This window comes from Mugil cephalus, chromosome 4, assembly GCF_022458985.1.
Source record: "Mugil cephalus isolate CIBA_MC_2020 chromosome 4, CIBA_Mcephalus_1.1, whole genome shotgun sequence".
NCBI classification, from domain to species: domain Eukaryota; kingdom Metazoa; phylum Chordata; class Actinopteri; order Mugiliformes; family Mugilidae; genus Mugil; species Mugil cephalus.
In genome coordinates, this window is record NC_061773.1 from 25,639,559 (window position 1) to 25,663,904 (window position 24,346).

At 41.6% G+C, this 24,346-nt stretch overlaps 1 protein-coding gene across 1 annotated transcript; it reads right to left on the minus strand.

The window, feature by feature from the left end:
- Positions 1–696: 696 nt before the first annotated feature.
- Positions 697–20,340, minus strand: LOC125006353 (deleted in malignant brain tumors 1 protein-like). Its single transcript, XM_047582310.1, has 27 exons — positions 20,285–20,340; positions 19,696–19,789; positions 17,283–17,627; positions 16,857–17,207; positions 16,430–16,780; positions 16,004–16,354; positions 15,578–15,928; positions 15,152–15,502; positions 14,726–15,076; positions 14,300–14,650; positions 13,874–14,224; positions 13,448–13,798; positions 13,022–13,372; positions 12,673–12,875; positions 10,090–10,241; positions 9,756–9,995; positions 9,291–9,450; positions 9,108–9,183; positions 4,152–4,496; positions 3,726–4,076; positions 3,303–3,650; positions 2,950–3,152; positions 2,186–2,337; positions 1,865–2,068; positions 1,171–1,327; positions 989–1,064; positions 697–892 (listed from the first exon to the last, which is right to left on the minus strand). Exons 2-27 carry the CDS (start codon positions 19,748–19,750, stop codon positions 882–884), a joined length of 6,588 nt encoding a protein of 2,195 aa, XP_047438266.1. The 5' UTR covers positions 19,751–19,789; positions 20,285–20,340; the 3' UTR covers positions 697–881.
- Between the last annotated feature and the right edge of the window lie 4,006 nt (positions 20,341–24,346).

Here is a 24,346-nt window from a genome sequence, read left to right on the forward strand (position 1 = left end):
CATTTCAAGTGTAGTTTATTAAGTGGATCATTAATGTTGATTCGTCTGAATTGCTGCCTTTTTTCCCCAATCTGATATAAAGACTAAGAACCGTTTTCTGTGTCTGTGTGACTCTCTAACTGGAGCTGCCATTCTGGTTGTAGTGGTCACTGCAGTATTTAAGTCCTATTCCCAATACATAGCAATGTGTTTCTCTATGTATTGGTTGTCCCACTAACCTTGACAAAGTAAATGTTGTTTCCCTAAAGTTATGTCATTTATGCACCTAAACCCAAATTTAAAACCAATTTCTTTTTACAGAGCGATTCAGAGTGGTTTCCAAAGACACAGACAAATACTGTATTTTTCATCTTATTTAAAGAGATTTAGGGATAATTTCAGGTTAAGGCAAGGGCATAAACTCACAGGGGAGTCTGTGTGAGAACAACACACGCAGTGTGACATGTCTTGACTCACAGAATATAACTACATCCACGCTCACATAAAGAATCCTGTGCAGTGTGAAAGCATGCAATACACATGCCCGTCCACATGGGGGTGGCCTCTATCAGGTGGTGTTCTCTATGAAACCATTGCATATTATATGGTACACCATTTAATGTTGATGAGAGGCGTAGGACACTTGTACTCACACAACCATGTGTTGCGGGTCCATGACTTCATTCCAAATAAGTAGATTAAAGCAATTTCTTTCATGCAACAAATGTTTTTATTGTTATTATTATTTTTATTCTTAATGCATTATACATGATATATTTTTTTATGACAGGAAAATTCAACTCACTAATGGGACTAATGATCTAATCATCTAAAACAACTAATATGCTAAAATATTACATATGCATGCATTACTTTGTTGTGTTAATGAGCTCCTTATCTCGTCACTTCTCCCCTAAAGATCAAGAGGAAAGGAAAATAAAATGTGTTGTCAATTTCTGTTTAAGCTGCCACAACATCAACTGTGATACTTGTTGTATTTCATACTCACAGGCGATTGGTCCAATGGTGAGAGGCTCCAGGGGAGCAGAACTGGGCACAGAGCGATGAACTCTCCCTCTGCAAGACTGTGATGTGAGAGGTGGTAGAAGTTTTAGACACATATATTATGCCCTTAATTATACAAAGCACTGATTATGGGTCTTCTTTAGGATTTGGGAAATTCGGACTCACTGGGACGCAGTTGTCGTTCCTCTTGTCACACATGCTTAGTCTGCAGTGCAGGAAGACAGGGTTGTTAACCAGAGCATGTGAGAGTGTGACCGAGAAACGAACACGGAGGGAGAGGCCATTCTCAACCACGGACACGTGTTCAGGGTCAGTAGGGCACCTGTAAATATGAGATCAGTGAAATTGTTGGACCAAAAATATTTATTTGGCTTATGTGGTTCAACAGTTTGCACAAACAAAATAGTTTTTAGCTGGATTCATTTGAGTTCTAATAGGTAGAATTCTGTAAACTTTGTGTTGCTGTAGATATTTACTATATACAGCTATATTTCATTATGACCACTAACAGGGGAAGTGAATAACATCGACCATCTTGTGACAATGCAATGTTATTCTAGGCATTACTTAGACATATACCACCCACCTAGACAAAACTAGGCACCCCCACCCCATGGCAATGATACTCCTTGATGGCAGCAGCCATCCCCTGCAGGATGCAGCCTGTGTCAGATTGAACAACTCAAAGGCCCCCACTAACAACATCCTGTTTCCAGATACCACAGGTCCTACACAATATTAGGCAGATGATCATAATGTTATGCCTGACAGAGAACCTTAGAACTTCAGCCTCGACAATCATTGCACATCATCATGACTTCTAGGTTATGACATTTGCTGACTGAATTAGGAGACATACCCAGAACTGATAAGTAAGTATTGCATAGCATCATCGGGGTTTGAGGAGTGACTGGTATAGCAATCCTCCAAAACAACTGCGAAGCTTGGATCACTCTCATCCACAAATGCTCCTACATGAAGGGGAGAGGCTGCTGGCAGGGTGACCAAGCCCGCTGGGTAGTTGTCTGCGTAGTCGGAGTCATGGAAGAGATGCATGAAAGCTCTGGCAAAAGCAGAGCAGAGAAAAGAGAAGAAAAAATAATTATATATTTATTTTAATTATACAGTGATTACAAAATATATGTGCTGTTGTGGTTAAGGTTGACAACAGAAGACTTACAACAGTTCTTGCATCATTACAGTTTCCTGTTGGACATTCGTGTCCAAGGAATAGGCACAGGAGAACGGAATGTTCTCCGGTAGAATCTGCGTATCATCGTTTAGAGGCTCGAGAACCAACGCATTGGAGTAGATGGCATGGGTGCTGTTGGTCTAAAACAGAAGGATCATTTTGTAAGGAATTTCTTTTCTTGTGCATCGCAAACCAATAAATTTTAGATCTCCAGGAAATACTCGAAAGAATTGCATGGGCCCCATGAAATGGAATCAGCTTATCCATTTAAGATTCATGCTGTTTCGTGGTCCATGTGCCAGTTTTCTGTACATGAAGTTGACTGAGCATCTAGGCTATGTGTTATAGTAGAACACAGCTTGATGTATATATGATTAGAAGGTACACTGCTGCTAATTCCAGACACCAATGTCAGGTGTGCACCAATGTACACTGTGGGGCGTGCACTGATGCATCGGGTTTACTGCTTGGTTATGTAATTTTAACCAAGATAGTTGTCTGTTTGGCTGCTAAGCATTGTTTGGCACACCCAACACTTCCAAAGAGAAGCAAAGAAACTGTGATCATAGTGAATTTATAGCTCTCCTTGATGGAAAGAAGATTTCTTTAGGTTTGACCATTGCTTACAAAAATGCATACGAAATATCATGACCACAATAATCATACTAAGGTACTAAGGGTTTGTCAGCAGTTAATCAAAAAGTCATTAGGCTAGAAAATGAAATAGGTTTTCAAAAGGAATCTGTTTTCACCATCAATACAGTTCCACAGATGCCAGCCTGAAGTGGCATGTGGTACCACACGAAAGAATCATGCACTCTGGAGATGGAACAGTCAGAGTCAGTCAGCTGACCAGAGAATGGATTCAGACCGGATGACAAAAGGCTTCTGAAGTGCACACCAACTTCAATGTGATTGTGGGAACAAACAACTTGAAAAACCTCAAGTTGCTCCTCTGAAAGAAATTGGAATAAAAACAATAAACACATTATTTACAAGATAAACATTTACACTCAGTGATAACAAACTCCTCTGTTTAAGTCACACACTCATGGTATCTATAAACACATCTCCTACTTTAAACAGAATCACATGAACTATTTACCACAGACGACACCAGCATCCTCTGTGTGACCACAGTCGTGATATCCCCATCCGTCATGCCAACACTCTGTTAGTGACGATTCATTTCCTGAACACTGAACGCTGTCTAACCAGATTGGTCCACTGCCTTGTCCAAATTGAGCCATGTGTGGTGCTGAAACAGCCCTACCACAGCCCAGCTGTTGACAAACCATCTGAGCATCTATCAGATCCCAGAGGTCATCACACACTGTCCCCCACTGGCCGTCGTGGAAGACCTCCACTCTGCCAGAGCAGCGACTGGTAGAGTTGACAAGCCTCACTTGCGAACTTGGTGGCGTTGGACCAGGTATGGCTTGAGAAATATCAGCTAGAAATTGGCACAAAAATGAACATGAAACCATCTGAAAACATGAGTCTGTCTAATAAAGAATGATGCATTTACCTTCACAGATGACACCAGCATCCTCTGTGTGACCACAGTCGTGATATCCCCATCCGTCATGCCGACACTCTGTTAGTGACAATTCATTTCCTGAACACTGAACGCTGTCTAACCAGATTGGTCCACTGCCTTGTCCAAATTGAGCTCTTGATGGTGCTGAAACAGCCCCACCACAGCCCAGCTGTTGACAAACCATCTGAGCATCTATCAGATCCCAGAGGTCATCACACACTGTCCCCCACTGGCCGTCGTGGAAGACCTCCACTCTGCCAGAGCAGTGACTGGTAGAGTTGACAAGCCTCACTTGCGAACTTGGTGGCGTTGGACCAGGTGTAGTTTGAGAAATATCAGCTAGAAATTGGCACAAAAATGAACATGAAACCATCTGAAAACATGAGTCTGTCTAATAAAGAATGATGCATTTACCTTCACAGATGACACCAGCATCCTCTGTGTGACCACAGTCGTGATATCCCCATCCGTCATGCCGACACTCTGTTAGTGACAATTCATTTCCTGAACACTGAACGCTGTCTAACCAGATTGGTCCACTGCCTTGTCCAAATTGAGCTCTTGATGGTGCTGAAACAGCCCCACCACAGCCCAGCTGTTGACAAACCATCTGAGCATCTATCAGATCCCAGAGGTCATCACACACTGTCCCCCACTGGCCGTCGTGGAAGATCTCCACTCTGCCAGAGCAGCGACTGATAGAGTTGACAAGCCTCACTTGCGAACTTGGTGGCGTTGGACCAGGTGTGGCTTGAGAAACTGAAAATTATGAGAGTACATATGAAATGACAAATCAGAGAATACATGTAGTTATTATTATTATTATTATTATTATTACTATTATTATTATTATTTTTACATATCTCTTTGATATACAAAAATGACAAAACAACATCCTTCCAAGAGGTTATCATGTGTTTGCTTCCTCCTTCCACATGAAAGCAGGCAGGCAGGCTACGGCATTTCAAACTGGCTGTTCCAGATGACTGCATCAAATTCCATAAAACCATTTTATATGCTTTCTTGCCAGGTTGAGTTCTCCCCTCCCCTGTATTGTGTTCACTTCTGTCAAATTAGTAAGACATAACCCCTCAAACATCAAAATGCACAGATACACATATCTTGTTTGAATGCAGGTCACCCAACTGGAACTCCTTGTCCTCTTTCTCTCTTTTTACTCCTAGATAAATCTATTGCATGGTAACATAGTCAAATAGTAACCTATCAGACTGTCATTCCCAAATGTATTGAATGTCTTGGGTTTGTTTTTTTTTCCACATTTCACAAGGCTTTGCCCTGGGGTCTCTGCATTTGGTAGTGCCACACATTCATTCAATCATTCATTCATTCATTCATTCATTCATTTTGTGTAACCGCTTGTCCTCTGGAGGGTCACAGGCCTCCATTCTATCGCTGGGTTTACACAGAGAGACAGACAACCATTACCATCTACGACCAATTTAGAATCACCAATGAACCTAAGGAGCATGTCTTTGGATGGTGGGAGGAAGCTGGAGTACCTAATAAAAAGCCACTTAGACACAGGGAGGACATGCAAACTTGACCCTGCCAGAAAGGATTTGAACCCAGAACCTTCATGCTGTGAGGCATGGGTGCTAACTGGTGTCACACATTTGCATGACTTTTCCTATGCTAATGACACCCAGCTGTCATTGGCATCAAGGTACAATTGGGCCAAGCCAGTTGAACAGCAGGGCACCTGGGAGTGACCCTGAACGCTTGTGTGAAGAAGGGTGCTCTTTCCTACCTACAAGTTAAGGTCAAAGTCTTCCTCCTACTGCAACAACTGAGCTCTCCTGCCTTTCACTGTTGTCCCATTACTCAGATGACCTCCGATGGTTACTGGTTACGGCTCCAGAGTTGTGGAATTAAGTCCCCACTGGAGTCAGGACACAAGGGTCCATCTTCCACGACAAACAACCCCAAATACCCATTACTTGAGTTTACTCATTTCTAATAATTACAGAAGATGCTACTAATTATCTGTTTAAATGGGTATCATGTAGCAAGACCTCCTTGTATCCTCCTCACAACATTTCTAAATCCCGCCCCTCGATCTCCATCTCATGCTGATGCTGAAAAGCTGGTCCATGCCTTTCCTCCTCCAGACTGGACTATTGTAACACACTTCTCATTGGGATCCCTAGAAAGAGCCTGCAGAGACTCCAATACATCCAAAAAGAATTGTTTTGAAATCAACCATAGCCTTGAGTCTGATGGAGAGTTGGTTTGTCTGTTCTTTACAATTGCTGTTAGGCTACTTACAATTCTTGTTGCTCTCTAGTATAAAGGAGCAGTGCAAGGTGTAAAGTGCATAAAGTTTTAGGAGTTCTTTGCCTTCATGTATTATTGCAATTATTTGGATATTTTTGTTTTCACATCATTTATACGTGGCTTCCCACATAATTTATTGTCTATTGTTTCTAATTTTATTTCATATACTTGTTCAATTTCTGTAATTTTAGAGTTTCTTGTTTAGTAATTAGTTGCTCAGTTCCCAAATATAATGAATTTCGTTTTGCTTAGATTTAGTGATATTTGAATTAAACCAGCTCTTCAACCACTGCAGTTCATTTTCCACTGTATCCAGCAGTTACAGATTGTCTCCTTCTTCAATGGGAGAGATAAATGTGCAAACCTTACTCTAGTTATTTAACAATTAGCAGAGAACCCTTCAGACAAAGTCCTGACTTCCAGTTCAAACTAATCATACAGCTTTGTTTCTTCTGTGGCTTTACTTAGCATGGCTTGATAAAACCATAAACAAAAAGCCATGGCAACCTACTTAGCCCAGAATATCACCTTACCTACATATCCAGTAAAAGTCTGGAGAACCAGGAGCAGCAGCACGTCTCGCGTCATCCTGACTTCACGTAACACTCAGTAAAAAAGTGGTGAACGGTGGTAAGTGGCAAAAAAGGTATTATACTTCTTGTAATCTATATTCGCACCGAGACAGGAGACTGTTCTGCAAGAGAGAGACCTGAATACAGGAGGTGAAGTAAGAATGAAGATGTGGCACACTTCAATTTATAGGTAGTCACAAATATCTTATGTTTTTCATGCAAATATTAGTACATCATTAGAGAGAAGCAAATATTAATATTTGATGATATTTACATAAATGTTAAAGTTTAAAGACTGTTATCTAGGCAGTGGTGAACAATTTCTATGAAAATGGATGTTGGAGGTCTGTGTTTTAACAACAATATTGTTGATAGCTTTGAGTATTACTGAACCAGCCATGGAAAGTTTTTTTTTTTTAGCTCACTAAAACAAAGTGGTCAAATGCAATGTGTGCAACCTTTAGTCTGCAAAGAAAATAGCTAAACAAGGTAGGCAACCTCTGTAATGCTTTGGAGTTTTTTTTTTTTTTTTTTTTATTGTGTGATTGACTGAATTGTCCAGACTTCTCCAAAGTGCTGCTAACATGTTGGTGGAACATGACAGTCCATGGAAGAGGAGCCTATCCACTTATAGAAGGTTGTTTCATGTATCTCAAACAGTATTCGTGGACTATTTGCAATCTCACCGGGTTCTCTAATGCGCCTCCACCAAGACGTCGTAATCCAAATAGTTTCTTCACATTTTTTAAAAGAAATCTTTACACTCAAATACGCTTTACATTGGATACATTATTCATTTGCATTCACACAGTCACACCCTGGTGGTGGTAAACTAACACAGTACACGCAGCTACCCTGGGGCAGACTGACGGAAACATGACTGTGTTAGCAAATGAACAATATACCCAATGTAAAGCGTATTTGAGTGTCTATTAATTCAACCTAATTTTAAAATGTAGGTCAACTCAAAAAACTATGTTCATAACAAAATGAAAGATTTCTTTTAAATAATATGGTGCAAAACCAGTTACTGTGGCAACACTTGGTCCCTAAATCTGTACAGAGATTTACCTGTATAAAAAAAAAGGTTTATTAAAAATGTAAACCGTGAATCGGTAATAAGCCGGGCTCCATTTCCTCAGGTGAAAATATGGAGGTACACAGCACGTTCTGGTCTTTGGAGGGGGCATAGGCAGAGCAGGCAAACATCAAGCACCAAGCGCTCTTCTGTACGCATTCTTCTCTTCAGTGCCTCCGGTAGGAGTGCCTTAGAATCATGCTTTTGCTTTCATAAAAGTGTAAGAACAATCGCAACTACTGTGCTGATTAGATGAGAGACCTCCATCTTTGATCATTCACGTGATCTTTTCATCGATCTGCGTCCTTAAAATGGCTGTTCCAATTGAATGTAGTGACACACAGCAGCGTCACGATTCTCTCTCTGTAGACACATTTTGTAGTGCTTTTGTGTGTAAATAAGTTGTTGTGCCTCATGCTGTGTCTTCTTTTCTGTGCGTGGGGCACAGCTGAGATGGCCCTGGCTGATTTGATGCAAGGGGCGGTCACTGCACATGTCAGCTAGCTCAGCTAACGTATGTTACGTAACCAATCAACGAATGTTACATAGTTGGCTGTGGTATATTGTGTGTGGTGACTTTGTATATTGATTGCTGTGTATCGGGTGTGCACTGTTTACACCATGAGCCTTGCATTCTGTTTTTTATTGTTGTCACATTACTTTCTATTGTAACATTTGATATAGTGAGATCTTGAACACTGCCATTTGGTGGTGCTATTGATATGATAATATATGTTGTCAGATTGGCATCGTTTGTGTGATGGCATTATTCAGCCGCAGTTTTATCGTCACCTTTTTGTTGTCACTTGCTTCTGTGTTTTTGTTGTGAGTGTATTGATTATGGTATTTCTGAACTGCATTATGCCATGGCCCTATCAGAACTTCGATGCTTGTTCCTCACATAAAGAATCCTGTGCAGTGTGAAAGCATGCAATACACATGCCCGTCCACATGGGGGTGGCCTCTATCAGGTTCTGTTCTTTATGAAACCATTGCATATTATACGGTACACCATTTAATGTTGATGAGAGGCGTAGGACACTTGTACTCACACAACCATGGGTTGTGGGTCCATGACTTCATTCCAAATAAGTAGAAGCTTAACTTGAAGCAATTTCTTTCATGCAACAAATGTTTTTATTGTTATTATTATTTTTATTCTTAATGCATTATACATGATATATTTTTTTATGACTTGAAGATGCAACACACTAATGGGACTAATGATCTAATCATCTAAAACAACTAATATGCTAAAATATTACATGTGAATGCATTGCTTTGTGGTATTAATGAGCTCCTTATGTCGTCACTTCTTCCCTAAAGATCAAGAGGAAAGGAAAAACAGACCAGTTAAATGTGTTTTCAGTTGCTGTTTAAGATGCCACAACATCAACTGTGATACTTGTTGTATTTCATACTCACAGGCGATTGGTCCAATGGTGAGAGGCTCCAGGTGAAGTGAGCTGGGCACAGAGCGATGAACTCTCCCTCTGCAAGACTGTGATGTGAGAGGTGGGTAGAAGTTTTAGACACATATATTATGCCCTTAATTATACAAAGCACTGATTATGGGTCTTCTTTAGGATTTGGGAATGTCGGACTCACTGGGACGCAGTCTTCGTTCCTCTTGTCACACATGCTTAGTCTGCAGTGCAGGAAGACGTAAGGGTCGTCATCCTGAGCATGGGAGAGTGTGGCCGAGAAATGAACATGGAGGGAGAGGCCATTCTCAACCACGGACACGTGTTCAGGGTCAGTAGGGCACCTGTAAATATGAGATCAGCGAAAATGTTGGCGCAAAAATATTTATGTGGTTTAACAGATTGTAAAAATAAAATAGTTTTTAGGTCAATTAATTTGAACAAAAGTTATAATAAGTAATATTATAAAAGCTTTATGTTGCAGTGGATATTTGCCCTATACAGCTATATATCAGGCATAACATTATGACCATTGAAAACATTGACCATCTTGTGGCAATGCAATGCTATACTGAGCATTACTTAGACATGTACCACCTATGTACATGTACCACATATCATCATGATTTCTCATTTTTAGGAGACATACCCAGAACGGATAATGAAGTATCGCATAGTGTCATCAGGGTCTAAGGAGTGACTGGTATAGCAATCCTCCAAAACAGCTGCAAAGCTTAGATCACTCTCATCCACAAACACTCCCACATGAAGGGGAGAGGCTGCTGGCAGGGTGACCCAGCCTGCTGGGTAGCTGTCTGTGTAGTTGGAGTCATGGAAGAGATACATGAAAGCTCTGGCAAAAGCACCTGACCCTGAAAGACCACCTTCTCTGTGAAACGAGAGAAGAGAAGAGATGCATTTCTTTTAATTATACAGTGATTACAAAATATATGTGCTGTTAAGGTTGACAACAGAAGACTTACAACAGTTCTGGCATCATTACAGTGTCCAAGTGAACATTTGTTTCCAAGGGATAGGCACAGGAGAATGGAATGATCTCTGGTAGAGCCAAGGAATCATTGTTTAGAGGGTCAAAAACCAATGCATTGGAGTAGATGGCATGGGTCCTGTTGGTCTAAAACAGAAGGATAGTTTTATAAAGAATTTCTTTGTACATCACAAACAAATACATTTTAGATCCCCGGGTAACTGCTTAAAATGGTAATCATGAAATGGAATCAGCTTATCGATTTGAGACTCATGCTGTTTTGTGGTCCATGTGCCAGTGTTCTGTATATGTAGTTGATTTAGCATCTAGGCTATGTGTTATAGTAAAAAAACAACTTAATGTATATATGATTAGAAGGTGCACTGCTTCTGATTCCAGACAAAATAAGACATAATTTTAACCACGATAGTCATCTGTTTGGCTACTAAGCACTGTTTGACACACCCAACACTTCTGAAAAGAAGCAAGGTAACTGTGATAACAGTGAGTTTATAGCTATCCTTAATGGAAAAAGGATTTGTTGTCATGATTTTGTATCTGTTATTTACTTGTGAACATATTTTGAGTTTCCTGTTTTATTTTGCTAAGTTCCTTGGTTTCCTGTCTGGTGTTTCTCTTAGTGTTTTTCCCTTGATTGCTTTATTGGTTTCTCCTTGTGTGTTCCGTCCTGATTGGTTTCACTTGTGTTTCGTCATCCCTCAGCCCTCTTGTGTATGTATGGCCCTGCCTTTCCCTTTGTTCCCTATCTTGTCATTTTATCACCTCATCACCTGCCATGTTTACCGCACCTTTAGTTTCCTTTTGTTTCTATTAATTTTTTTTTTCAACTCCTGCCTCATCTCCTTTTAGACTTAGACAGACTTTAATGATCCACAAGGGAAACTGCCTGGTCATTCGGTTCAGTATGGCAGTAGAGCTATATCAGTCTGCTTGAGAATGAGCTGCTCTGTCCCTCCAATGTTTGGTGTAGTGGATGAGATGGATTTTCCATTGTGGAAAGAAGTTTATCCAGTGTCCTCCTGTCCCACACTGAGACAAACAACTCCCTACCAACCACATGTCCAACCTTTCGGATCAATTTGTTGACCAGATTGATTTCTTTATTTGCTGGTACGACTCCCCCAACAATACCACAGCAAAGTACAGGGCACTCGCAGCAGCGAACTGGCAGAAAGACTCTAGTAACTCACTGCACTCATTGAAATACCTGTGCTTCCTGAGAAAGTACAGTCTACTCAGACCCTTCTTATACACAGCATTACTATTGTCCCTCCAGTCCAGCCTTTTGTTCATGTAGACTCCTAGGTACTTGTAGTGGTCAACTACTTCCACCTCCAGGCACTGGATGGTGAGGGGCTTCCCTGGTGTCCTCTTCCTCTTGAAGTCAATGACCAGCTCCTTGGCCTTGTCCACGTTCAGGAGTAGGTGGTTTGCCTGGGACCACTCTGCAACTTGGGTCCAGCCATACAACCAACACTCCTTGACAGAATGACACAACCACATTATGGACGCAGTGGACATTTTTCCTTGTAACAAGGCTAAGGAAAGGAGGAGAGTTGCAGCATATTATTTTGAACGTATGTTGGACTGCAAAGCATGGCTCAGGCCCTGGTTTCAGCCTCTTTTTAGGGGAATTGCTAGCCATGAGGGCCCCAACAGGTTGGCGTGGCCCTCATGGAAGCCATGGAGGTGGGCCTGCTGGCCGGCAGCCTGACATTCCAGTATGCAAACCGAATGGTGGCTGTTCCCTGGCCTGCTGGGCACTAGCCAGCCAACAGCGACCGGTTCCAGCACTCCACATTACCTCTGCTCCTGCCCCAGTGCCCAAGATTGCCTTTGTCCCTGCCGTGAGGGTGGCCTCGGCTCTGGCTCCCAGTCCTGCTCTTGTTCCCATGTCTGCTCTGAAGGTGACTACTGCTCCTTCTATTACTCCCGTGCCGACTCTTGCTCCTGAGGACCTCCACGCCTTTGCTTCTGTGCCCTCCAGAGCTCCCCATTCTGTCTGATTCTGCTTCCTTATGTTAAGTTCCTTGGTTTCCTGTCTGGTGTTCCTCCTTGTGTTTTTCCTTTGATTGCTTTGTTGGTTTCTCCTTGTGTGTTCTGCCCTGATTGGTTTCACCTGTGTCTTGTCCACCTCTACTCCCTCCACAAACTCAAGTGACCAAGAGCCCCCCCATCCATCATGGGCGCATCCTACCGGGACACCAAACTCTGCTATTACTTTTATAAATGGCTCAGGGTCAGCTTTCACTTCACAGAGAAACACATGCTTCTGCTATGTCTACATATACACTGGGAACTCTATTTTATTTTGGTGCATTGCACTGCACTTTCAACTGTGCACTTTAGTTATTGTTTAGTACTTTAGTGTTTGGGTTTATATGTTGTACCTGCACACTTTACCTCTTCACTGTGGGATAGAAGAGGCATTTTTTTTTCGAAGGCTTTGTATGTTTGGTACATGTGAAAAAATTGACAATGAAACTAACTTTGAGTTTTGATACTAGTCAAAGAGGCTAGAAAATGAAATAGGTTTTCAGAAGGAATCCGTTTTCACCATCAGGACAGTTCCACAGATGCCAGCCTGACGTGCCACGTGGTACAACACAACAGAATCATGCACTGTGTAGATGGAACAGTCAGGGGCAGTCAGGTGACCAGAGAATGGATTCAGACCAGAAGACAAAAGGCTTCCTGAATGCACACCAACTTCAATGTGATTGCGGGAACAAACAAGCTGAAAATCCTCAAATTGCACATCTGAAAGAAATTGAAATAAAAACAATAAACATACTAATTACAGGATGAACATTTACACTTGGTGATTACAAACTACTCACTTTAAGTTACACACTCATGGTATCTACACATCTTCTACTTTAAACACAATCAAAAAAAACATTTACCTTCACATATGACACCAGCATCCTCTGTATGACCACAGTTGTGGGATCCCAATCCTCTATGTGTGCAGTCTGTTATTGACGATTCATTTCCTGAACACTGAACATTGTCCAACCAGATTGGTCCACTGCCTTGTCCAAATTGAGCTCTTGATGGTGCTGAAACAGCCCTACCACAGCCCAGCTGTTGACAAACCACCTGAGCATCATTCAGTCCCCAAGAGTCGTCACACACTGTCCCCCACTGGCCGTTGTGGAAGATCTCCACTCTGCCAGAGCAGTGACTGGTAGCGTTGACAAGCCTCACTGGTAAACTTGGTGGTGTTGGACCAGGTGTAGTTTGAGAAATATCAGCTTGAAATTGGCACAAAAATGAACGTGAAATCATCTGGAAACATGAGTCTATCTAAAAAAGAATGATGCATTTACCTTCACAGACGACACCGGCATCCTCTGTGTGACCACAGTTGTGGGATCCCAGTCCTCTATGTGTACAGTTTGTTAGTGATAATTCATTTCCTGAACACTGAACATTGTCCAACCAGATTGGTCCACTGCCTTGTCCAAATTGAGCTCTTGATGGTGCTGAAACAGCCCTACCACAACCCAGCTGTTGACAAACCACCTGAGCATCACTCAGTCCCCAAGAGTCATCACACACTGTCCCCCACTGGCCGTTGTGGAAGATCTCCACTCTGCCAGAGCAACGGCTGGTAGAGTTGACAAGCCTCACTCGTGAACTTGGTGGCGTTGGACCAGGTGTAGTTTGAGAAATATCTGCTTTAAATTGACATGGAAATGAACATGAAACTATCTGGAAACATGAGTCTACCAAAAATAGAACAATGCATTTACCTTCACATATGACACCAGCATCCTCTGTATGACCACAGTTGTGGGATCCTAATCCTCTATGTGTACAGTTTGTTAGTGATGATTCATTTCCTGAACACTGAACATTGTCCAACCAGATTGGTCCACTGCCTTGTCCAAATTGAGCTCTTGGTGGTGCTGAAACAGCCCTACCACAACCCAGCTGTTGACAAACCACCTGAGCATCATTCAGTCCCCAAGAGTCATCACACACTGTCCCCCACTGGCCGTTGTGGAAGATCTCCACTCTGCCAGAGCAACGGCTGGTAGAGTTGACAAGCTGCACTGGTAAACTTGGTGGTGTTGGACCAGGTGTAGTTTGAGAAATATCTGCTTTAAATTGACATGGAAATGAACATGAAACTATCTGGAAACATGAGTCTACCAAAAATAGAAAAATGCATTTACCTTCACATATGACACCGGCATCCTCTGTGTGACCACAGTTATGGGATCCCAATCCTCTATGTGTACAGTTTGTTAATGACAATTCATTTCCTGAACACTGAACATTGTCCAACCAGATTGGTCCACTGCCTTGTCCGAATTGAGCTCTTGATGGTGCTGAAACAGCCCTACCACAGCCCAGCTGTTTACAAACCACCTGAGCATCATTCAGTCCCCAGAGGTCATCACACACTGTCCCCCACTGGCCGTTGTGGAAGATCTCCACTCTGCCAGAGCAGCGGCTGGTGGAGTTGACAAGCCTCACTGGTGAACTTAGTGGCGTTGGACCAGGTGTAGTTTGAGGAATATCAGCTTGAAATTGACATGAACATGAACATGAAACTATCTGGAAACATGAGTCTATCTAAAAAAGAATGATGCATTTACCTTCACAGACGACACCGGCATCCTCTGTGTGACCACAGTTGTGGGATCCCAGTCCTCTATGTGTGCAGTTTGTTAGTGATAATTCATTTCCTGAACACTGAACATTGTCCAACCAGATTGGTCCACTGCCTTGTCCAAATTGAGCTCTTGATGGTGCTGAAACAGCCCTACCACATCCCAGCTGTTGACAAACCACCTGAGCATCACTCAGTCCCCAAAAGTCATCACACACTGTCCCCCACTGGCCGTTGTGGAAGATCTCCACTCTGCCAGAGCAGCGGCTGGTGGAGTTGACAAGCCTCACTGGTAAACTTGGTGGCGTTGGACCAGGTGTAGTTTGCGATATATCTGCTTTAAATTGACATGGAAATGAACATGAAACTATCTGGAAACATGAGTCTACCAAAAATAGATCAATGCATTTACCTTCACATATGACACCAGCATCCTCTGTATGACCACAGTTGTGGGATCCCAGTCCTCTATGTGTACAGTTTGTTAGTGATGATTCATTTCCTGAACACTGAACATTGTCCAACCAGATTGGTCCACTGCCTTGTCCAAATTGAGCTCTTGGTGGTGCTGAAACAGCCCTACCACAACCCAGCTGTTGACAAACCACCTGAGCATCACTCAGTCCCCAAAGGTCATCACACACTGTCCCCCACTGGCCGTTGTGGAAGATCTCCACTCTGCCAGAGCAGCGGCTGGTAGAGTTGACAAGCCGCACTGGTAAACTTGGTGGCGTTGGACCAGGTGTAGTTTGAGGAATGTCAGCTTGAAATTGACATGAACATGAACATGAAACTATCTGCAAACATGAGTCTATCTAAAAAAGAATGATGCATTTACCTTCACAGACGACACCGGCATCCTCTGTGTGACCACAGTTGTGGGATCCCAGTCCTCTATGTGTACAATCTGTTATTGACAATTCATTTCCTGAACACTGAACATTGTCCAACCAGATTGGTCCACTGCCTTGTCCAAATTGAGCTCTTGGTGGTGCTGAAACAGCCCTACCACAACCCAGCTGTTGACAAACCACCTGAGCATCACTCAGTCCCCAAGAGTCATCACACACTGTCCCCCACTGGCCGTTGTGGAAGATCTCCACTCTGCCAGAGCAGCGACTGGTAGAGTTGACAAGCCGCACTGGTAAACTTGGTGGCGTTGGACCAGGTGTAGTTTGAGGAATATCAGCTTGAAATTGACATGAAAATGAACATGAAACTATCTGGAAACCTGAGTCTATCTAAAAAAGAATGATGCATTTACCTTCACAGACGACACCGGCATCCTCTGTGTGACCACAGTTGTGAGATCCCAGTCCTCTATGTGTACAGTTTGTTAGTGATAATTCATTTCCTGAACACTGAACATTGTCCAACCAGATTGGTCCACTGCCTTGTCCAAATTGAGCTCTTGATGGTGCTGAAACAGCCCTACCACATCCCAGCTGTTGACAAACCACCTGAGCATCATTCAGTCCCCAGAGGTCATCACACACTGTCCCCCACTGGCCGTTGTGGAAGATCTCCACTCTGCCAGAGCAGCGGCTGGTGGAGTTGACAAGCCTCACTGGTGAACTTGGTGGCGTTGGACCAGGTGTAGTTTGAGGAATGTCAGCTTGAAATTGACATGAACATGAACATGAAACTATCTGCAAAGATGAGTCTATCTAAAAAAGAATGATGCATTTACCTTCACAGACGACACCAGCATCCTCTGTGTGACCACAGTTGTGGGATCCCAGTCCTCTATGTGTACAATCTGTTATTGACAATTCATTTCCTGAACACTGAACATTGTCCAACCAGATTGGTCCACTGCCTTGTCCAAATTGAGCTCTTGGTGGTGCTGAAACAGCCCTACCACAACCCAGCTGTTGACAAACCACCTGAGCATCACTCAGTCCCCAAGAGTCATCACACACTGTCCCCCACTGGCCGTTGTGGAAGATCTCCACTCTGCCAGAGCAGCGGCTGGTGGAGTTGACAAGCCTCACTGGTAAACTTGGTGGCGTTGGACCAGGTGTAGTTTGAGGATTGTCAGCTTGAAATTGACATGAACATGAACATGAAAACTATCTGCAAAGATGAGTCTATCAAAAAAAGAATGATGCATTTACCTTCACAGACGACACCAGCATCCTCTGTGTGACCACAGTTGTGGGATCCCAGTCCTCTATGTGTACAGTCTGTTATTGACAATTCATTTCCTGAACACTGAACATTGTCCAACCAGATTGGTCCACTGCCTTGTCCAAATTGAGCTCTTGATGGTGCTGAAACAGCCCTACCACAACCCAGCTGTTGACAAACCACCTGAGCATCATTCAGTCCCCAGAGGTCATCACACACTGTCCCCCACTGGCCGTTGTGGAAGATCTCCACTCTGCCAGAGCAGCGGCTGGCAGAGTTGACAAGCCTCACTGGTGAACTTGGTGGTGTTGGGCCAGGTGTGGTTTGAGAAAAATCTGCTTGAAATTGGCACAAAACTTAACATGAAACTATCTGAAAGCATGAGTCTATCTAAAATAGGACAATGCATTTACCTTCACAGATGACACCAGCATCCTCTGCATGACGACAGTTGTGGGATCCCAGTCCTCTATGTGTACAATCTGTTATTGATAACTCACGTCCTGAACACTGAACATTGTCCAACCAGATTGGTCCACTGCCTTGTCCAAATTGAGCTCTTGATGGTGCTGAAACAGCCCTACCACAACCCAGCTGTTGACAAACCACCTGAGCATCATTCAGTCCCCAAGAGTCATCACACACTGTCCCCCACTGGCCATTGTGGAAGATCTCCACTCTGCCAGAGCAGCGGTTGGTAGAGTTGACAAGTCTCACTGGTGAACTTGGTGGCGTTGGACTAGGTGTGGTTTGAGAAACTGAAAATTATGGAATGACAGACGAATTAGAAAATACATGTAGTAAGAGAACATCAAACATCAAAATGCACTTGTATCTTTTCGTTTTGACCATCTGTATGCTTACCACTTAGAGAATAACCTCCTTGAACCTAATCTTGTTTGAAAGCAGGTCACCCAACTGGAACTCCTTCTCCCCTAACCCTACCCCTCTTTTCACTCGTAGATATGTCTATTGCACAGTAACATAGTCAAGTAGTAACCCATCAGACTGTCATTCCCCACAGTATTGAATGTCTCAGGTTTGGTTCTTTCTCTTATCTGCATTCTATGTAATAGGTTACTCCAACGAGGTAATTTGAAAAGGATTTGGACCTTAACCACACTAACAACGGACATTGCACAAGGCTATGCCCTGGGCTCTCCAGTGTGACTGGTAGTGTCACACATTCTTTCATTCATTTTCTATAACCACTTGTCCTTTGAAGTGCCTCCAGTCTGACAGGGACCTGTGTTCATTTGAAAGGACATAATACATTTGTGCTTCTAAACCAACGAAAACGCTGTGTTTGAGTGATGTCGGCATTGCTGGTTGCTGATTGAATCCTGATTATCCAATCCCAATCAAGTCTTGACTTTGAGCAAGCTCTGAATGAGTGACAGACATTGACAAGACAAGGATGGCCCACCCACTGAATAGAGTAATGAGTAAGTGCCCATTTTCAATCAAAAATATGAATTTATGTTCATGTTAGCCAAGCAGATTTGCTCTCAGCATAGTCTGAACTGTTTCAAGTAACAGTATTTAAAGTTATTTTGAATATAACTCTTTATATTTTTTGTACATAATGTTCATAATGATATGAAATCAAAGACTTCCTTGAACATCTTGTAAATGGAGAGTCATCTGAACTTGACTCCTTGAATTCGGGAAACAAGACAGATGAGACCAGTGATATAGAAGGTGAGTTTAGAAATTAAGAGTGTTTTTAATTTGAAGTATGAGGTTTTTGTCAATTTTATGTCTTACATGTAAGATCTAAGTTGCATGGAATGCATAAGAAAATACATAAAACAACACTGAAATTGAGATTGCTTTGTTAATATATTCACAAAGGAACAGTGGAGAGATGTTCTATGCCAGAAGAACTTGAGCTGGCAGCTGAGTTTGAAATAGAGGAGACAAACACTGTAGTGACAGAATATCAAGAGGAAATGACTAACCAGGAAGGAAGAGATCAAATGGTGTCACAAGCCATTCACTTCAATCATTGACACTTGCTTGGATAACAATATAATAAATAAAATAAAAACATGACTTGGCAAAAAAAAAAATTTTACTATGTTAGAGAGGAATTAAAATCAGTTGGACAAAAATTTTGTGGCAGAACAAAAGCAGGTCTGAAGGGTTTAACACAGAGAGACAGTCAACCATTCACGCTCACATCTATGGCCAATTTAAAATCACCAATGAACCTAACGAGCATGTCTTTGGACGGTGGGAGGATGGAGTACCTGGAGAAAAGAGACACTGGCATGCAAACGTGACCCTGCCAGAAAGGATTTCAACCTAGTCAAACCGGGCATAGCTGAAAAGCAAGGGAACCAGGGAGTGACCTCGAACACTTGTGTGAAGAGGGGTTCTCTTTACTACCTACAAGTTAAGGTCAAAATCCTCCTCCTACTGCAAAAACTAAGCTCTCCTGCCTTTCATTGTTTAGCTGTCCCATTGCTCAGATGTCCTCAGATGGTAACTGGTTATGGCTCCAGAGTTGTGGAATGATGTCTCCACTGGAGTTAGACTGCCTATTTTCTACCACAACCAGCCGCCTACCTCTTGTCCATTTGTGGTCTGAGCGCTCTTATTGTTTGCTGCTCAGGATAAAAGTGTCTGACAAAAAAGGAACTTGCGTGTAATACAATATTCCTGTAAAGAAGAACAGTAATGACACATCTATTCAACCCTTCCCATTCTTTGGTGATATTTGATACAAAACCGAGTGGTTTCACATTTATGTGCAAAGATGTGGTTCTAGATTAGATTCCTGTCTACCCCCTGTGAGATGCTGTCTGCTGAATTTCACTTTACCTGCATAGCCAGTAAAAGTCTGCAAAACCAGGAGTAGCAGCACATCCCGTGTCATCCTGACTGCGTGTCACAATCGGGAAATAAGACAACTAACCTGTAAGTGACAAATAAGATGGTGTACTTATTGTAGCCTTTGTTCTCATTGAGGCTGGACCCTGTTTTGCAAGAGAAACCTGACAACAGGAGGTGAAATACGAAAGAGATAAGGCACGCTACAATGTATAGGCAGTCACAAATATTTTATAACTTTCATGCAAATAGAAAAGAGTTTAAAGTTGTTTGTTATCTAGACAGGGGTGACCATTTGTATGAACATGGATGTTGTCATTTTTTGAGAAACTGCACCAAACAAGCTTTGCTCTACCGACTGCCCAATTGCAATTGCAAATCTACCAAATTTTGTCACGGTGAGTAAATACAATACATATATAAAAAAAGTCACTTTTTGTGGTAACAACAAATACAACAGTGTGAGCATATAACAATCAGCATTCATTCCTACCACAAAATTGGTTGGTTGGTTGGATATATATATTGTTCGTAACACATGCAGCTGGCTTTATCATCTTGGTCTTCATCAGTTTCTCACCCTTTTCAAGCAGGTGTCCTTTGAGGATGACTGTCGGCGTTTATGTCACTGCCCGAGAACTAACTCTCTTCTCTGTTGAGGGGTCTCTTATAGGACTGGTAGGGCAGATCGGGTTTGCGTGAAGATAATAGCGCTTTGTGAAATCCTATGGTAATTGTTCGGAGGGCCTCTTGTTCCAGTATCTCGTAAAGCAACAATTAAGAGACAGCAGATCGGCAGGTGACCTAAAACCACACAAAATACCACATTCACAATGGCAAGTATCCTGTGACAGTTTCTCCATTGTTTGGATGGATTGTTAGAGGAAGATCTTAGTCTTGCTAAAAGTTCACACAACATTAATGTTTCAATATGCAAAGCAGCAAATGCAAACTGTGCAACTTTTGTGGAAGTTTTTTTTTTCAGTCTGCAAAGAAAATACAGTAACTAAACATGGTAGGTTACCACTGTATTTCTTTATAGTTTTTTTTAATTGTGTGATTGACTGAATTGTTCAGCCTTCTCCAAAGTGCTGTTAACGTGTTGTTGGAACATGGCAGAGTCCGTGGAAGAGGAGCCTATCCACTTATAAAAGGTTGTTTCATGTATCTCAAACAATATTCCGGGATTACATTTATATATCTATCCTGATACTCTAATACGCCTCCACCAAAACGTCCTCTTGCATTGTTTTAACATCATCATGGAGCAGCAATGCATCTAAAAAATGTAGTAAAATAGAGACTGCAAGCAAACAAGTTGCATAGAGAGCGTCTATGTAAGAGTTAGAGATGATACAGCAAAGGAAATAAATAGTTATGATAACAAACAAGCACCACTGGGTTTTAAAGTGCAGAGGAAAATAATTAATTTAATTACAGAGCACACATTTCTATTTGTACTCTCCTCTACTGTATTCTCGTGTGGCTGGATATATTAAACAAACAGACTATATCGAGTTATGGGCACTATCCTTTCTTCTACATTCATCAGTGTTTTTAATTATGACCTGATTAGTATTTGCTAACAAAAACATTATTTAAAAGTAATCTTTAGGTCTTATGTGCTTAATTATCAAAGTTATGAACATTGACCTACATTTTAAAATTAGGTGGAATTCATAATAATAGGTGCTCATAGACACTCAAATATGCTTTGCATTGGATATATTATTCATTCGCTAACACAGTCACGTTTCTGTCAGTCTGCCCCAGGGCAGCCGTGACTACACACCGGGGCGTGACTGTGTGTGCGCATGAATAATGTATTTGAGTGTAAAGATTTATTTTAAATAATGTGAAGAATCTATCTGGAGCAACTGAAGTAGTTTCATGAGAAGTTGTTAGAATTCAAAAGGTCTCGGTCTCCATTCTGCAAGTCAAGCGTAAACTTTTCTAAATGTACGATTTTTCTTTTTAATTTCTCCTTCTACATTTATTCACTTTGAAATGAAACACTAATTTGGGGCATTCAATTGAAGTTTTGTCTATAATAACTGAATGAATAGTTTTTCATTGTAAAAATCAAATCATGTACCAAACAATGGATCCTAAATATTCCAAGGCCCAAGATGCTTCATTTGTTCAGTTAATTCATTTGCTCAGTTAACATTTGGAAAGTTTACATGAGCCGTATGACTCTCATCCACATATGTGAGGGGTCTGGGATATGAATGCTCTCTGGACTTTGTGCCTTTTAAAGCTTCCATTTAGCCTCCCTTCCCTTCCTTAAAGTAATTTCATGAGAATCTGTCGGAACTCAAAAAGACTAAAGGAAATTGTTGCCTTGATTTTATTTGTTCAGCCACTAATTTTTTTTTTTGTGCGTATAGAGACTGGCCAGCATCAGTGCCGTGTTTTTGCCCGTAGAATCCTGCAGTAAATTGGAGGATTTTTCAGTTCCTCCACAGGGAGGGGCCTCCCCCACCCACTGGTTCAGGGAGGTGGACGACAAACTGGGCTTAAAATCAAAATGCAGGAGGTGGAATCGTTCAAACAGGCAACATGGAGTTCACTCTGCAAGACGTCAGCGGTGATGGTTTGGACAGAGATGTAAACAGCTACAATATCTGACACTCTGAGGATGTGATGTATTAGTAATGTCATTGTTTGCCTTACTGTCTAATTGTTGGATGCATTATTCTGATGCACTGGTCAATGCGTCAATGCATTATTATTCATGTTCCCAGTATTATTCATGTTCCAATGGAACAAGCATTTGGCTCAACTCTGTTTTGTTTTCATTTTTTTAATTAAACAGGCTTGAGTTGGATCTAACTTTTTGAGGTTTATAAAGTTGTTCTGTAATAAAAAAAAATGTTAAGCAGTATTAGCTGTTAAATTAAATTGGATATCTAGTGCGATGGGGTCACGAGTATCGGTGACTGGCAGTAGAGAAGGAAGTGATCAGGGTTTAGATAGCAGCGTTCAGACTGGTGTTATTTACAGTGCACAAATCAGTGGAATCTAAGTTAAACTCACTATTATTGTAGTTAAATCAACCAAAAATGTTATTGTGATGTTATAAAGGTTCAACTAATTAATTAATTAATTCAACTACAGGCATCAGGTGGTTACTGTAAGTTACTGTACATCAACTATGAACAGTTATTTGAATTGACTCGTTGTCTTTGTTGTCTTAACATAAACTTTCAAGGCAGCACGGACACTCAAATATTTAAGTTGAAACAACAAGTTGGGATTTACAGTGTGGGTTACGCCCACAGATGTTCCTGTTTACACCTCAACTTCCCATGTATGTTGTTCTTCGTGTTCATGTTTTTCATGTAAGTTTGCACCTCATACAGGCATACGATGACGATGAAGGCTTTTATTTTGTCATCTTCTATGGCCGCTTCTCCTCTAGGGGAGGGCGGGAGACAGTGCTGCTTTTAATATGATATTTCATTTCTGTTTTGTTTTTTAAAATAATGGCATGAATGCTGCTAGTCGGTGGTTAGTGCTGATTCCTCACACCAACAAGGTTTGAGTCAGGGCCTTTTCACAGATACAGTAGGGAAGAGCTCACTAGCAGGGCGTCCCATTGTAAACCTGTTTGTGTAGTTGTGTAGTCACACTGAAGACACATTCAGGCTGCGGCTAAGGTGTCTGACACTGTAAGAGCAGCTTTGCTACAAAGAAGGAATAATATATATATTATATTTCATGCCTGCTATGTAATTCCATAACCCGATGCATTGATCGCTATAGTCAAGGGCGACAATAGAGAAGGAAGATAGATAGCAGCGTTCAGACTGGTGTTATTTACAGAGCACAAATCCGTGCTGCCTGAAAAATCAGCTGCCTTTTTAAGTCTCCATGCATCTGTTAGAGAAACTACAACAGGGCAACTTTACTTTAACAATATAACTTGTGGATGATGTGTTTATAGAGTGTTTACATGTGTGTAGTTTGAAATAAAAAACTAAACGTATTTACTATAGTTTGTTGTTGATGTCATATTATTCTGACTAAAGTATTTTAAATTATGGCTTTCTACATTCCCTCGCAGTATTTTCAGCTTTGTCCTGTGTCATTCTTCCTCTTTCGTTCTGTGTAACCGTACGTGACAGAGGAGTCATTTTCATTTTGCTCCACTGTCACGGCCCCGTGGATCTTGAAGGAGACCAGGAGTGATTTGAACAGTTTATCCGTTATCAGTATTCCCTGATAGTAATTCCGAATTTTAAACTACAGATCTATTTAGAATCTCAAAATACCCTCTCTCTCAATAACAAATGCGTGACTAAGCCTCGGGAAATGTTTCCTAGAGGCGGGAGAGTCTATTTGTTAGATTTTACAACATTGGTTTATAGAGGAAAACGTCTGCAGCAATTAGAACCAACCAAACCTTTAGCGACACGTTAGATCCAACACACACAGAGATAATGAAAATAAATAATAATAATGTCATTTATTTTTACAAAAAAATATGGAAACATCATCTGCAAGGTATGGGTCAGGTGTTGAACGGACGAGACCAGCATCAAATTCAGCTTCCACCAGCATCACTACATAGAAAAAGGTCAAAAAATAAATTAAAAGTGAGGTAGAATGTATAAAAGTATTTTTAAAATATTCAAGT